The sequence below is a fragment of the Oncorhynchus nerka genome, unplaced genomic scaffold (genome assembly GCF_034236695.1).
Source record: "Oncorhynchus nerka isolate Pitt River unplaced genomic scaffold, Oner_Uvic_2.0 unplaced_scaffold_1020, whole genome shotgun sequence".
In the NCBI taxonomy this organism is placed as follows: domain Eukaryota; kingdom Metazoa; phylum Chordata; class Actinopteri; order Salmoniformes; family Salmonidae; genus Oncorhynchus; species Oncorhynchus nerka.
In genome coordinates, this window is record NW_027040281.1 from 42,185 (window position 1) to 57,500 (window position 15,316).

The 15,316-nt window shown below is 42.3% G+C and overlaps 1 protein-coding gene across 1 annotated transcript in view; it reads left to right on the forward strand.

The window, feature by feature from the left end:
• The first annotated feature begins 1,097 nt into the window (after positions 1-1,097).
• The window catches only part of LOC135570217 (probable JmjC domain-containing histone demethylation protein 2C), a 120,056-nt gene continuing 105,837 nt past the window's right edge, over positions 1,098-15,316 (forward strand). Inside the window, 2 exon segments of the mRNA XM_065016331.1 lie at positions 1,098-1,233; positions 11,816-11,940. Coding sequence (XP_064872403.1) covers positions 11,920-11,940 — 21 coding nt within the window. The 5' untranslated portion in view covers positions 1,098-1,233; positions 11,816-11,919.

Genomic DNA, 15,316 nt, shown 5'->3' on the forward strand with positions numbered 1-15,316 from the left:
ACATTGGTGCTGGAAAACCTTGTTAGTTGTAATGTACTGAATGGTCTTTAGTATGTATATAATACACAGGTTCTACCTCCAGTTGTAATGTACCGAATGGTCTTTAGTATGTATATAATACACAGGTTCTACCTCCAGTTGTAATGTACTGAATGGTCTTTAGTATGTATATAATACACAGGTTCTACCTCCAGTTGTAATGTACTGAATGGTCTTTAGTATGTATATAATACACAGGTTCTACCTCCAGTTGTAATGTACTGAATGGTCTTTAGTATGTATATAATACACAGGTTCTACCTCCAGTTGTAATGTACTGAATGGTCTTTAGTATGTATATAATACACAGGTTCTACCTCCAGTTGTAATGTACTGAATGGTCTTTAGTATGTATATAATACACAGGTTCTACCTCCAGTTGTAATGTACTGAATGGTCTTTAGTATGTATATAATACACAGGTTCTACCTCCAGTTGTAATGTACTGAATGGTCTTTAGTATGTATATAATACACAGGTTCTACCTCCAGTTGTAATGTACTGAATGGTCTTTAGTATGTATATAATACACAGGTTCTACCTCCAGTTGTAATGTACCGAATGGTCTTTAGTATGTAATACGGTTCTACCTCCAGTTGTAATGTACTGAATGGTCTTTAGAATATAATACACAGGTTCTACCTCCAGTTGTAATGTACTGAATGGTCTTTAGTATGTATATAATACACAGGTTCTACCTCCAGTTGTAATGTACTGAATGGTCTTTAGTATATAATACGGTTCTACCTCCAGTTGTAATGTACTGAATGGTCTTTAGTATGTATATAATACACAGGTTCTACCTCCAGTTGTAATGTACTGAATGGTCTTTAGTATGTATATAATACACAGGTTCTACCTCCAGTTGTAATGTACCGAATGGTCTTTAGTATGTAATACGGTTCTACCTCCAGTTGTAATGTACTGAATGGTCTTTAGAATATAATACACAGGTTCTACCTCCAGTTGTAATGTACTGAATGGTCTTTAGTATGTATATAATACACAGGTTCTACCTCCAGTTGTAATGTACTGAATGGTCTTTAGAATGTAATACGGTTCTAACACTCCTCCGTCTGTGTCTGCAGGAGGAAGTGGACAGTTTGAGTCCTGTTCTCAGGGACAACCCCCAGCTTCATGAAGAGGTCCGGTTCTGGCTCAAAGATCAAAAGGTTCAGGACATTTTTTTGCAAGGTAAGAAACACTGAACCAACTTGTCTGTTCACTGTGATGATGCTTAGTCCTTCGAGCCCTATTCCCTATATAGAACACTACTGTTGACCAGAGCCCTATTCCCTATATAGAACACTACTGTTGACCAGAGCCCTATTCCCTATATAGAACACTACTGTTGACCAGAGCCCTATTCCCTATATAGAACACTACTGTTGACCAGAGCCCTATTCCCTATATAGAACACTACTGTTGACCAGAGCCCTATTCCCTATATAGAACACTACTGTTGACCAGAGCCCTATTCCCTATATAGAACACTACTGTTGACCAGAGCCCTATTCCCTATATAGAACACTACTGTTGACCAGAGCCCTATTCCCTATATAGAACACTACTGTTGACCAGAGCCCTATTCCCTATATAGAACACTACTGTTGACCAGAGCCCTATTCCCTATATAGAACACTACTGTTGACCAGAGCCCTATTCCCTATATAGAACACTACTGTTGACCAGAGCCCTATTCCCTATATAGAACACTACTGTTGACCAGAGCCCTATTCCCTATATAGAACACTACTGTTGACCAGAGCCCTATTCCCTATATAGAACACTACTGTTGACCAGAGCCCTATTCCCTATATAGAACACTACTGTTGACCAGAGCCCTATTCCCTATATAGAACACTACTGTTGACCAGAGCCCTATTCCCTATATAGAACACTACTGTTGACCAGAGCCCTATTCCCTATATAGAACACTACTGTTGACCAGAGCCCTATTCCCTATATAGAACACTACTGTTGACCAGAGCCCTATTCCCTATATAGAACACTACTGTTGACCAGAGCCCTATTCCCTATATAGAACACTACTGTTGACCAGAGCCCTATTCCCTATATAGAACACTACTGTTGACCAGAGCCCTATTCCCTATATAGAACACTACTGTTGACCAGAGCCCTATTCCCTATATAGAACACTACTGTTGACCAGAGCCCTATTCCCTATATAGAACACTACTGTTGACCAGAGCCCTATTCCCTATATAGAACACTACTGTTGACCAGAGCCCTATTCCCTATATAGAACACTACTGTTGACCAGAGCCCTATTCCCTATATAGAACACTACTGTTGACCAGAGCCCTATTCCCTATATAGAACACTACTGTTGACCAGAGCCCTATTCCCTATATAGAACACTACTGTTGACCAGAGCCCTATTCCCTATATAGAACACTACTGTTGACCAGAGCCCTATTCCCTATATAGAACACTACTGTTGACCAGAGCCCTATTCCCTATATAGAACACTACTGTTGACCAGAGCCCTATTCCCTATATAGAACACTACTGTTGACCAGAGCCCTATTCCCTATATAGAACACTACTGTTGACCAGAGCCCTATTCCCTATATAGAACACTACTGTTGACCAGAGCCCTATTCCCTATATAGAACACTACTGTTGACCAGAGCCCTATTCCCTATATAGAACACTACTGTTGACCAGAGCCCTATTCCCTATATAGAACACTACTGTTGACCAGAGCCCTATTCCCTATATAGAACACTACTGTTGACCAGAGCCCTATTCCCTATATAGAACACTACTGTTGACCAGAGCCCTATTCCCTATATAGAACACTACTGTTGACCAGAGCCCTATTCCCTATATAGAACACTACTGTTGACCAGAGCCCTATTCCCTATATAGAACACTACTGTTGACCAGAGCCCTATTCCCTATATAGAACACTACTGTTGACCAGAGCCCTATTCCCTATATAGAACACTACTGTTGACCAGAGCCCTATTCCCTATATAGAACACTTCTGTTGACCAGAGCCCTATTCCCTATATAGAACACTACTGTTGACCAGAGCCCTATTCCCTATATAGAACACTACTGTTGACCAGAGCCCTATTCCCTATATAGAACACTACTGTTGACCAGAGCCCTATTCCCTATATAGAACACTACTGTTGACCAGAGCCCTATTCCCTATATAGAACACTACTGTTGACCAGAGCCCTATTCCCTATATAGAACACTACTGTTGACCAGAGCCCTATTCCCTATATAGAACACTACTGTTGACCAGAGCCCTATTCCCTATATAGAACACTACTGTTGACCAGAGCCCTATTCCCTATATAGAACACTACTGTTGACATGAGCCCTATTCCCTATATAGAACACTACTGTTGACCAGAGCCCTATTCCCTATATAGAACACTACTGTTGACCAGAGCCCTATTCCCTATATAGAACACTACTGTTGACCAGAGCCCTATTCCTATATAGAACACTACTGTTGACCAGAGCCCTATTCCCTATATAGAACACTACTGTTGACCAGAGCCCTATTCCCTATATAGAACACTACTGTTGACCAGAGCCCTATTCCCTATATAGAACACTACTGTTGACCAGAGCCCTATTCCCTATATAGAACACTACTGTTGACCAGAGCCCTATTCCTATATAGAACACTACTGTTGACCAGAGCCCTATTCCCTATATAGAACACTACTGTTGACCAGAGCCCTATTCCCTATATAGAACACTACTGTTGACCAGAGCCCTATTCCCTATATAGAACACTACTGTTGACCAGAGCCCTATTCCCTATATAGAACACTACTGTTGACCAGAGCCCTATTCCCTATATAGAACACTACTGTTGACCAGAGCCCTATTCCCTATATAGAACACTACTGTTGACCAGAGCCCTATTCCCTATATAGAACACTACTGTTGACCAGAGCCCTATTCCCTATATAGAACACTACTGTTGACCAGAGCCCTATTCCCTATATAGAACACTACTGTTGACCAGAGCCCTATTCCCTATATAGAACACTACTGTTGACCAGAGCCCTATTCCCTATATAGAACACTACTGTTGACCAGAGCCCTATTCCCTATATAGAACACTACTGTTGACCAGAGCCCTATTCCCTATATAGAACACTACTGTTGACCAGAGCCCTATTCCCTATATAGAACACTACTGTTGACCAGAGCCCTATTCCCTATATAGAACACTACTGTTGACCAGAGCCCTATTCCCTATATAGAACACTACTGTTGACCAGAGCCCTATTCCCTATATAGAACACTACTGTTGACCAGAGCCCTATTCCCTATATAGAACACTACTGTTGACCAGAGCCCTATTCCCTATATAGAACACTACTGTTGACCAGAGCCCTATTCCCTATATAGAACACTACTGTTGACCAGAGCCCTATTCCCTATATAGAACACTACTGTTGACCAGAGCCCTATTCCCTATATAGAACACTACTGTTGACCAGAGCCCTATTCCTATATAGAACACTACTGTTGACCAGAGCCCTATTCCCTATATAGAACACTACTGTTGACCAGAGCCCTATTCCCTATATAGAACACTACTGTTGACCAGAGCCCTATTCCCTATATAGAACACTACTGTTGACCATTCCCTATATAGAGCCCTATTCCTATATAGAACACTACTGTTGACCAGAGCCCTATTCCCTATATAGAACACTACTGTTGACCAGAGCCCTATTCCCTATATAGAACACTACTGTTGACCAGAGCCCTATTCCCTATATAGAACACTACTGTTGACCAGAGCCCTATTCCCTATATAGAACACTACTGTTGACCAGAGCCCTATTCCCTATATAGAACACTACTGTTGACCAGAGCCCTATTCCCTATATAGAACACTACTGTTGACCAGAGCCCTATTCCCTATATAGAACACTACTGTTGACCAGAGCCCTATTCCCTATTAGAACACTACTGTTGACCAGAGCCCTATTCCCTATATAGAACACTACTGTTGTGACCAGAGCCCTATTCTGTATAGAACACTACTGTTGACCAGAGCCCTATTCCCTATATAGAACACTACTGTTGACCAGAGCCCTATTCCCTATATAGAGAACACTACTGTTGACCAGAGCCCTATTCCCTATATAGAACACTACTGTTGACCAGAGCCCTATTCCTATATAGAACACTACTGTTGACCAGAGCCTATTCCTATATAGACACTACAGAGCCCTATTCCTGTATATAGAACAACTACTGTTGACCAGAGCCCTATTCCCTATATAGAACACTACTGTTGACCAGAGCCCTATTCCCTATATAGAACACTACTGTTGACCAGAGCCCTATTCCCTATATAGAACACTACTGTTGACCAGAGCCCTATTCCCTATATAGAACACTACTGTTGACCAGAGCCCTATTCCCTATATAGAACACTACTGTTGACCAGAGCCCTATTCCCTATATAGAACACTACTGTTGACCAGAGCCCTATTCCCTATATAGACACTACTGTTGACCAGAGCCCTATTCCCTATATAGAACACTACTGTTGACCAGGTGCACTACTGTTGACCAGAGCCCCCTATATAGTAACACTACTGTTGACCAGAGCCCTATTCCCTAGAACACTACTGTTGACCAGAGCCCTATTCCCTATATGGACCAGAGCCCTATTCCTATATAGAACACTACTGTTGACCAGAGCCCTATTCCTATATAGAACACTACTGTTGACCAGAGCCCTATTCCTATATAGAACACTACTGTTGACCAGAGCCCATTCCTATATAGAACACTACTGTTGACCAGAGCCCTATTCCCTATATAGAACACTACTGTTTGTCTAGAGCCCTATTCCCTATATAGAACACTACTGTTGACAGAGCCCTATTCCCTATATAGAACACTACTGTTGACCAGAGCCCTATTCCCTATATAGAACACTACTGTTGACCAGAGCCCTATTCCCTATATAGAACACTACTGTTGACAGAGCCCTATTCCCTATATAGAACACTACTGTTGACACACTATTCTGTTGACCACTACTGAGCCCTATTCCCTATAGAACACTACTGTTGACCAGAGCCCTATTCCCTATATAGAACACTACTGTTGACCAGAGCCCTATTCCCTATATAGAACACTACTGTTGACCAGAGCCTATTCCTATATAGAACACTACTGTTGACCAGAGCCCTATTCCCTATATAGAACACTACTGTTGACCAGATCTGTTGACCAGAGCCCTTTCCCTATATAGAACACTACTGTTGACCAGAGCCCTATTCCTATATAGAACACTACTGTTGACCAGAGCCCTATTCCCTATATAGAACACTACTGTTGACCAGAGCCCTATTCCTATATAGAACACTACTGTTGACCAGAGCCCTATTCCCTATATAGAACACTACTGTTGACCAGAGCCCTATTCCCTATATAGAACACTACTGTTGACCATTGGCCCTATTCCCTATATAGAACACTACTGTTGACCAGAGCCCTATTCCCTATATAGAACACTACTGTTGACCAGAGCCCTATTCCCTATATAGAACACTACTGTTGACCAGAGCCTATTCCCTATCAGATGTTGAATTGGCCCTATATAGAACACTACTGTTGACCAGAGCCCTATTCCCTATATAGAACACTACTGTTGACCAGAGCCCTATCCCTATATAGAACACTACTGTTGACCAGAGCCCTATTCCCTATATAGAACACTACTACCAGGCCTGATTCCAGAGCCTACTGTTGACCAGCCCCTATTCCCTATATAGAACACTACTGTTGACCAGAGCCCTATTCCCTATATAGAACACACTGTTGACCAGAGCCCTATTCCCTATATAGAACACTACTGTTGACAGAGCCCTATTCCCTATATAGAACACTACTGTTGACCAGGCCCTATTCCCTATATAGTACACTACTGTTGACCAGAGCCTATTCCTATATAGAACACTACTGTTGACCAGAGCCCTATTCCCTATATAGAACACTACTGTTGACCAGAGCCCTATTCCCTATATAGAACACTACTGTTGACCAGAGCCCTATTCCCTATATAGAACACTACTGTTGACCAGAGCCCTATTCCCTATATAGAACACTACTGTTGACCAGAGCCCTATTCCCTATATAGAACACTACTGTTGACCAGAGCCCTATTCCCTATATAGAACACTACTGTTGACCAGAGCCCTATTCCCTATATAGAACACTACTGTTGACCAGAGCCCTATTCCCTATATAGAACACTACTGTTGACCAGAGCCCTATTCCCTATATAGAACACTACTGTTGACCAGAGTCCTATTCCCTATATAGAACACTACTGTTGATCAGAGCCCTATTCCCTATATAGAACACTATGTCTCCTGGTACCAGAGGAGACTGTCTGTTAGTCAGTGTGTTGTGAGGAGGAGACTGTCTGTTAGTCAGTGTGTTGTGAGGTGGAGACTGTCTGTTAGTCAGTGTGTTGTGAGGGGGAGACTGTCTGTTAGTCAGTGTGTTGTGAGGAGGAGACTGTCTGTTAGTCAGTGTGTTGTGAGGTGGAGACTGTCTGTTAGTCAGTGTGTTGTGAGGGGGAGACTGTCTGTTAGTCAGTGTGTTGTGAGGAGGAGACTGTCTGTTAGTCAGTGTGTTGTGAGGAGGAGACTGTCTGTTAGTCAGTGTGTTGTGAGGAGGAGACTGTCTGTTAGTCAGTGTGTTGTGAGGGGGAGACTGTCTGTTAGTCAGTGTGTTGTGAGGAGGAGACTGTCTGTTAGTCAGTGTGTTTGACCACAGCTGACGAAGCTCTGTGGTCTTGCGCTTGTTAACAACATCCACATTGACCTTGGGGATGTACCTCATGGTCCTCTCTGTGGTGCTAATGGACTCCCTAGTCTAGTAACCAGATCTGTATTGTTTGCAGTCTCTGGCCAAGGTGCATGGACCTCATGGACCTCTCTGTGGTGCTAATGGACTCCCTAGTCTAGTAACCAGATCTGTCTTGTCTGCAGACTCCGTCCAAGGTGCATGGACCTCTCTGTGGTGCTAATGGACTCCCTAGTCTAGTAACCAGATCTGTCTTGTCTGCAGACTCCGTCCAAGGTGCATGGACCTCTCTGTGGTGCTAATGGACTCCCTAGTCTAGTAACCAGATCTGTCTTGTCTACAGACTCTGGCCAAGGTGCATGGACCTCATGGACCTCTCTGTGGTGCTAATGGACTCCCTAGTCTAGTAACCAGATCTGTCTTGTCTGCAGACTCTGGCCAAGGTGCATGGACCTCTCTGTGGTGCTAATGGACTCCCTAGTCTAGTAACCAGATCTGTCTTGTCTACAGACTCTGGCCAAGGTGCATGGACCTCATGGACCTCTCTGTGGTGCTAATGGACTCCCTAGTCTAGTAACCAGATCTGTCTTGTCTACAGACTCTGGCCAAGGTGCATGGACCTCATGGACCTCTCTGTGGTGCTAATGGACTCCCTAGTCTAGTAACCAGATCTGTCTTGTCTGCAGACTCTGGCCAAGGTGCATGGACCTCTCTGTGGTGCTAATGGACTCCCTAGTCTAGTAACCAGATCTGTCTTGTCTACAGACTCTGGCCAAGGTGCATGGTCCTCTCTGTGGTGCTAATGGACAGAGAGACAGTTGAAGCGTTTCAGGTCTCTGATATTGAATGTGTATGGCGGGTCAGGAAGAATATCTAGCCAGGCTACAGATGTCTGGTACATCTAGCCAGGCTACAGATGTCTGGTTCATCTAGCCAGGCTACAGATATCTGAATTGGTACATCTAGCCAGGCTACAGATGTCTGGTACATCTAGCCAGGCTACAGATGTCTGGTTCATCTAGCCAGGCTACAGATATCTGAATTGGTACATCTAGCCAGGCTACAGATGTCTGAATTGGTATATCTAGCCAGGCTACAGATGTCTGGTTCATCTAGCCAGGCTACAGATATCTGAATTGGTACATCTAGCCAGGCTACAGATGTCTGGTACATCTAGCCAGGCTACAGATGTCTGGTACATCTAGCCAGGCTACATCTAGCCAGGCTACAGATGTCTGAATTGGTACATCTAGCCAGGCTACAGATGTCTGAATTGGTACATCTAGCCAGGCTACAGATGTCTGAATTGGTACATCTAGCCAGGCTACAGATGTCTGAATTGGTACATCTAGCCAGGCTACAGATGTCTGGTACATTGCCAGTACATGTCTAGCCAGGCTACAGATGTCTGAATTGGTACATCTAGCCAGGCTACAGATGTCTGAATTGGTACATCTAGCCAGGCTACAGATGTCTGAATTGGTACATCTAGCCAGGCTACAGATGTCTGAATTGGTACATCTAGCCAGGCTACAGATGTCTGAATTGGTACATCTAGCCAGGCTACAGATGTCTGAATTGGTACATCTAGCCAGGCTACAGATGTCTGAATTGGTACATCTAGCCAGGCTACAGATGTCTGAATTGGTACATCTAGCCAGGCTACAGATGTCTGAATTGGTACATCTAGCCAGGCTACAGATGTCTGAATTGGTACATCTAGCCAGGCTACAGATGTCTGAATTGGTACATCTAGCCAGGCTACAGATGTCTGGTTCATCTAGCCAGGCTACAGATATCTGAATTGGTACATCTAGCCAGGCTACAGATGTCTGGTACATCTAGCCAGGCTACAGATGTCTGAATTGGTACATCTAGCCAGGCTACAGATGTCTGAATTGGTACATCTAGCCAGGCTACAGATGTCTGAATTGGTACATCTAGCCAGGCTACAGATGTCTGAATTGGTACATCTAGCCAGGCTACAGATGTCTGAATTGGTATATCTAGCCAGGCTACAGATGTCTGAATTGGTACATCTAGCCAGGCTACAGATGTCTGAATTGGTATATCTAGCCAGGCTACAGATGTCTGAATTGGTACATCTAGCCAGGCTACAGATGTCTGAATTGGTACATCTAGCCAGGCTACAGATGTCTGAATTGGTACATCTAGCCAGGCTACAGATGTCTGGTACATCTAGCCAGGCTACAGATGTCTGAATTGGCCAGGCTACAGATGTCTGAATTGGTACATCTAGCCAGGCTACAGATGTCTGAATTGGTACATCTAGCCAGGCTACAGATGTCTGAATTGGTACATCTAGCCAGGCTACAGATGTCTACCAGGCTACAGATGTCTGAATTGGTACATCTAGCCAGGCTACAGATGTCTGAATTGGTACATCTAGCCAGGCTACAGATGTCTGAATTGGTACATCTAGCCAGGCTACAGATGTCTGGTACATCTAGCCAGGCTACAGATGTCTGAATTGGTACATCTAGCCAGGCTACAGATGTCTGAATTGGTACATCTAGCCAGGCTACAGATGTCTGAATTGGTACATCTAGCCAGGCTACAGATGTCTGAATTGGTACATCTAGCCAGGCTACAGATGTCTGAATTGGTACATCTAGCCAGGCTACAGATGTCTGAATTGGTACATCTAGCCAGGCTACAGATGTCTGAATTGGTACATCTAGCCAGGCTACAGATGTCTGAATTGGTACAGGCTACAGATGTCTGAATTGGTACATCTAGCCAGGCTACAGATGTCTGAATTGGTACATCTAGCCAGGCTACAGATGTCTGAATTGGTACATCTAGCCAGGCTACAGATGTCTGAATTGGTACATCTAGCCAGGCTACAGATGTCTGAATTGGTACATCTAGCCAGGCTACAGATGTCTGAATTGGTACATCTAGCCAGGCTACAGATGTCTGAATTGGTACATCTAGCCAGGCTACAGATGTCTGAATTGGTACAGATCTAGCCAGGCTACAGATGTCTGAATGGTACATCTAGCCAGGCTACAGATGTCTGAATTGGTACATCTAGCCAGGCTACAGATGTCTGAATTGGTACATCTAGCCAGGCTACAGATGTCTGAATTGGTACATCTAGCCAGGCTACAGATGTCTGAATTGGTACATCTAGCCAGGCTACAGATGTCTGAATTGGTACATCTAGCCAGGCTACAGATGTCTGAATTGGTACATCTAGCCAGGCTACAGATGTCTGAATTGGTACATCTAGCCAGGCTACAGATGTCTGAATTGGTACATCTAGCCAGGCTACAGATGTCTGAATTGGTACATCTAGCCAGGCTACAGATGTCTGAATTGGTACATCTAGCCAGGCTACAGATGTCTGAATTGGTACATCTAGCCAGGCTACAGATGTCTGAATTGGTACATCTAGCCAGGCTACAGATGTCTGAATTGGTACATCTAGCCAGGCTACAGATGTCTGAATTGGTACATCTAGCCAGGCTACAGATGTCTGGTATATCTAGCCAGGCTACAGATGTCTGGGTACGTCTAGCCTAGCTACAGATGTCTGAATTGGTACATCTAGCCAGGCTACAGATGTCTGAATTGGTACGTCTAGCCAGGCTACAGATGTCTGGGTACATCTAGCCTGGCTACAGATATCTGAATTGGTACATCTAGCCAGGCTACAGATGTCTGGGTACGTCTAGCCTAGCTACAGATGTCTGAATTGGTACATCTAGCCAGGCTACAGATGTCTGGGTACGTCTAGCCAGGCTACAGATATCTGGTTCATCTAGCCAGGCTACAGATATCTGAATTGGTACATCTAGCCGAGCTACAGATGTCTGAATTGTATCTGAAGTGGAATAAGTGAATAGTTTCAGTGTGTGTTTATCCCCCATGATGCTGTGTGTCACCATGTTGCACCTGTCCCCTTCAGGTCCGTATTCATTAAATGGTTACCGAGTTCGTGTTTACAGACAAGACTCGGCCACTCAGTGGTTCACAGGGATCATCACACATCATGACCTCTTCAGCCGCAATATGGTTGTGATGAATGACCAGGTAAATATACTCCTATTAAATACACCTCTATACTCCTCCATGTTAAATACACCTCTATACTCCTGTCTCCATGTTAAATACACCTCTATACTCCTGTCTCCATATTAAATACACCTCTATACTCCTGTCTTCATGTTAAATACACCTCTATACTCCTGTCTCCATATTAAATACACCTCTATACTCCAGATGTCTGAATTGTATCTGAAGCCAGGAATATAGTTTCCATCCCCATTAAATACACCTCTATACTCCTGTCTCCATATTAAATACACCTCTATACTCCTGTCTCCATGTTAAATACACCTCTATACTCCTGTCTCCATGTTAAATACACCTCTATACTCCTGTCTCCAGATGTAAATACACCTCTATACTCCTGTCTCCATGTTAAATACACTCTTACTCCTGTCTCCATGGTTAAATACACCTCTATACTAAATGTCTCCATATTAAATACACCTCTATACTCCTGTCTCCATGTTAAATACACCTCTATACTCCTGTCTCCATGTTAAATACACCTCTATACTCCATATGTCTATACTCCTGTCTCCATATTAAATACACCTCTATACTCCTGTCTCCATGTTAAATACACCTCTATACTCCTGTCTCCATATTAAATACACCTCTACTCCTGTCTCCATACACCTGTCTCCTCCATATTAAATACACCTCTATACTCCTGTCTCCATATTAAATACACCTCTATACTCCTGTCTCCATGTTAAATACACCTCTATACTCCTGTCTCCATATTAAATACACCTCTATACTCCTGTCTCCATGTACACCTATAATACTCCTGTCTCCATATTAAATACACCTCTATACTCCTGTCTCCATATTAAATACACCTCTATACTCCTGTCTCCATATTAAATACACCTCTATACTCCTGTCTCCATATTAAATACACCTCTATACTCCTGTCTCCATGTTAAATACACCTCTATACTCCTGTCTCCATATTAAATACACCTCTATACTCCTGTCTCCATATTAAATACACCTCTATACTCCTGTCTCCATATTAAATACACCTCTATACTCCTGTCTCCATGTTAAATACACCTCTATACTCCTGTCTCCATATTAAATACACCTCTATACTCCTGTCTCCATGTTAAATACACCTCTATACTCCTGTCTCCATATTAAATACACCTCTATACTCCTGTCTCCATATTAAATACACCTCTATACTCCTGTCTCCATATTAAATACACCTCTATACTCCTGTCTCCATATTAAATACACCTCTATCCTGTCTTCACACCTCTATACTGTCTCCATATTAAATACACCTCTATACTCCTGTCTCCATATTAAATACACCTCTATACTCCTGTCTCCATATTAAATACACCTCTATACTCCTGTCTCATGTTAAATACACCTCTATACTCCTGTCTCCATATTAAATACACCTCTATACTCCTGTCTCCATATTAAATACACCTCTATACCCTGTCTCCATATTAAATACACCTCTATACTCCTGTCTCCATATTAAATACACCTCTATACTCCTGTCTCCATATTAAATACACCTCTATACTCCTGTCTCCATATTAAATACACCTCTATACTCCTGTCTCCATATTAAATACACCTCTATACTCCTGTCTCCATATTAAATACACCTCTATACTCCTGTCTCCATATTAAATACACCTCTATACTCCTGTCTCCATATTAAATACACCTCTATACTCCTGTCTCCATATTAAATACACCTCTATACTCCTGTCTCCATATTAAATACACCTCTATACTCCTGTCTCCATATTAAATACACTCTATACTCCTGTCTCCATATTAAATACACCTCTATACTCCTGTCTCCATGTTAAATACACCTCTATACTCCTGTCTCCATGTTAAATACACCTCTATACTCCTGTCTCCATATTAAATACACCTCTATACTCCTGTCTCCATGTTAAATACACCTCTATACTCCTGTCTCCATATTAAATACACCTCTATACTCCTGTCTCCATATTAAATACACCTCTATACTCCTGTCTCCATGTTAAATACACCTCTATACTCCTGTCTCCATGTTAAATACACCTCTATACTCCTGTCTCCATATTAAATACACCTCTATACTCCTGTCTCCATGTTAAATACACCTCTATACTCCTGTCTCCATGTTAAATACACCTCTAAATACACCTCTATACTCCTGTCTCCATGTTAAATACACCTCTATACTCCTGTCTCCATATTAAATACACCTCTATAAATACTCCTGTCTCCATATTAAATACACCTCTATACTCCTGTCTCCATGTTAAATACACCTCTATACTCCTGTCTCCATATTAAATACACCTCTATACTCCTGTCTCCATGTTAAATACACCTCTATACTCCTGTCTCCATATTAAATACACCTCTATACTCCTGTCTCCATCCCTCTATATTGTCTCCAAAATACACCTCTATACTCTCTGTCTCCATATTAAATGTCTCCTGTCTCCATGTTAAATACACCTCTATACTCCTGTCTCCATGTTAAATACACCTCTATACTCCTGTCTCCATATTAAATACACCTCTATACTCCTGTCTCCATATTAAATACACCTCTATACTCCTGTCTCCATATTAAATACACCTCTATACTCCTGTCTCCATATTAAATACACCTCTATACTCCTGTCTCCATATTAAATACACCTCTATACTCCTGTCTCCATATTAAATACACCTCTATACTCCTGTCTCCATATTAAATACACCTCTATACTCCTGTCTCCATATTAAATACACCTCTATACTCCTGTCTCCATGTTAAATACACCTCTATACTCCTGTCTCCATATTAAATACACCTCTATACTCCTGTCTCCATATTAAATACACCTAACTCCTGTCTCCATACAAATACACTCTATACTCCTGTCTCCATATTAAATACACCTCTATACTCCTGTCTCCATATTAAATACACCTCTATACTCCTCCATGTTAAATACACCTCTATACTCCTGTCTCCATATTAAATACACCTCTATACTCCTGTCTCCATATTAAATACACCTCTATACTCCTGTCTCCATGTTAAATACACCTCTATACTCCTGTCTCCATATTAAATACACCTCTATACTCCTGTCTCCATATTAAATACACCTCTATACTCCTGTCTCCATATTAAATACACCTCTATACTCCTGTCTCCATATTAAATACACCTCTATACTCCTGTCTCCATATTAAATACACCTCTATACTCCTGTCTCCATGTTAAATACACCTCTATACTCCTGTCTCCATATTAAATACACCTCTATACTCCTGTCTCCATGTTAAATACACCTCTATACTCCTGTCTCCATATTAAATACACCTCTATACT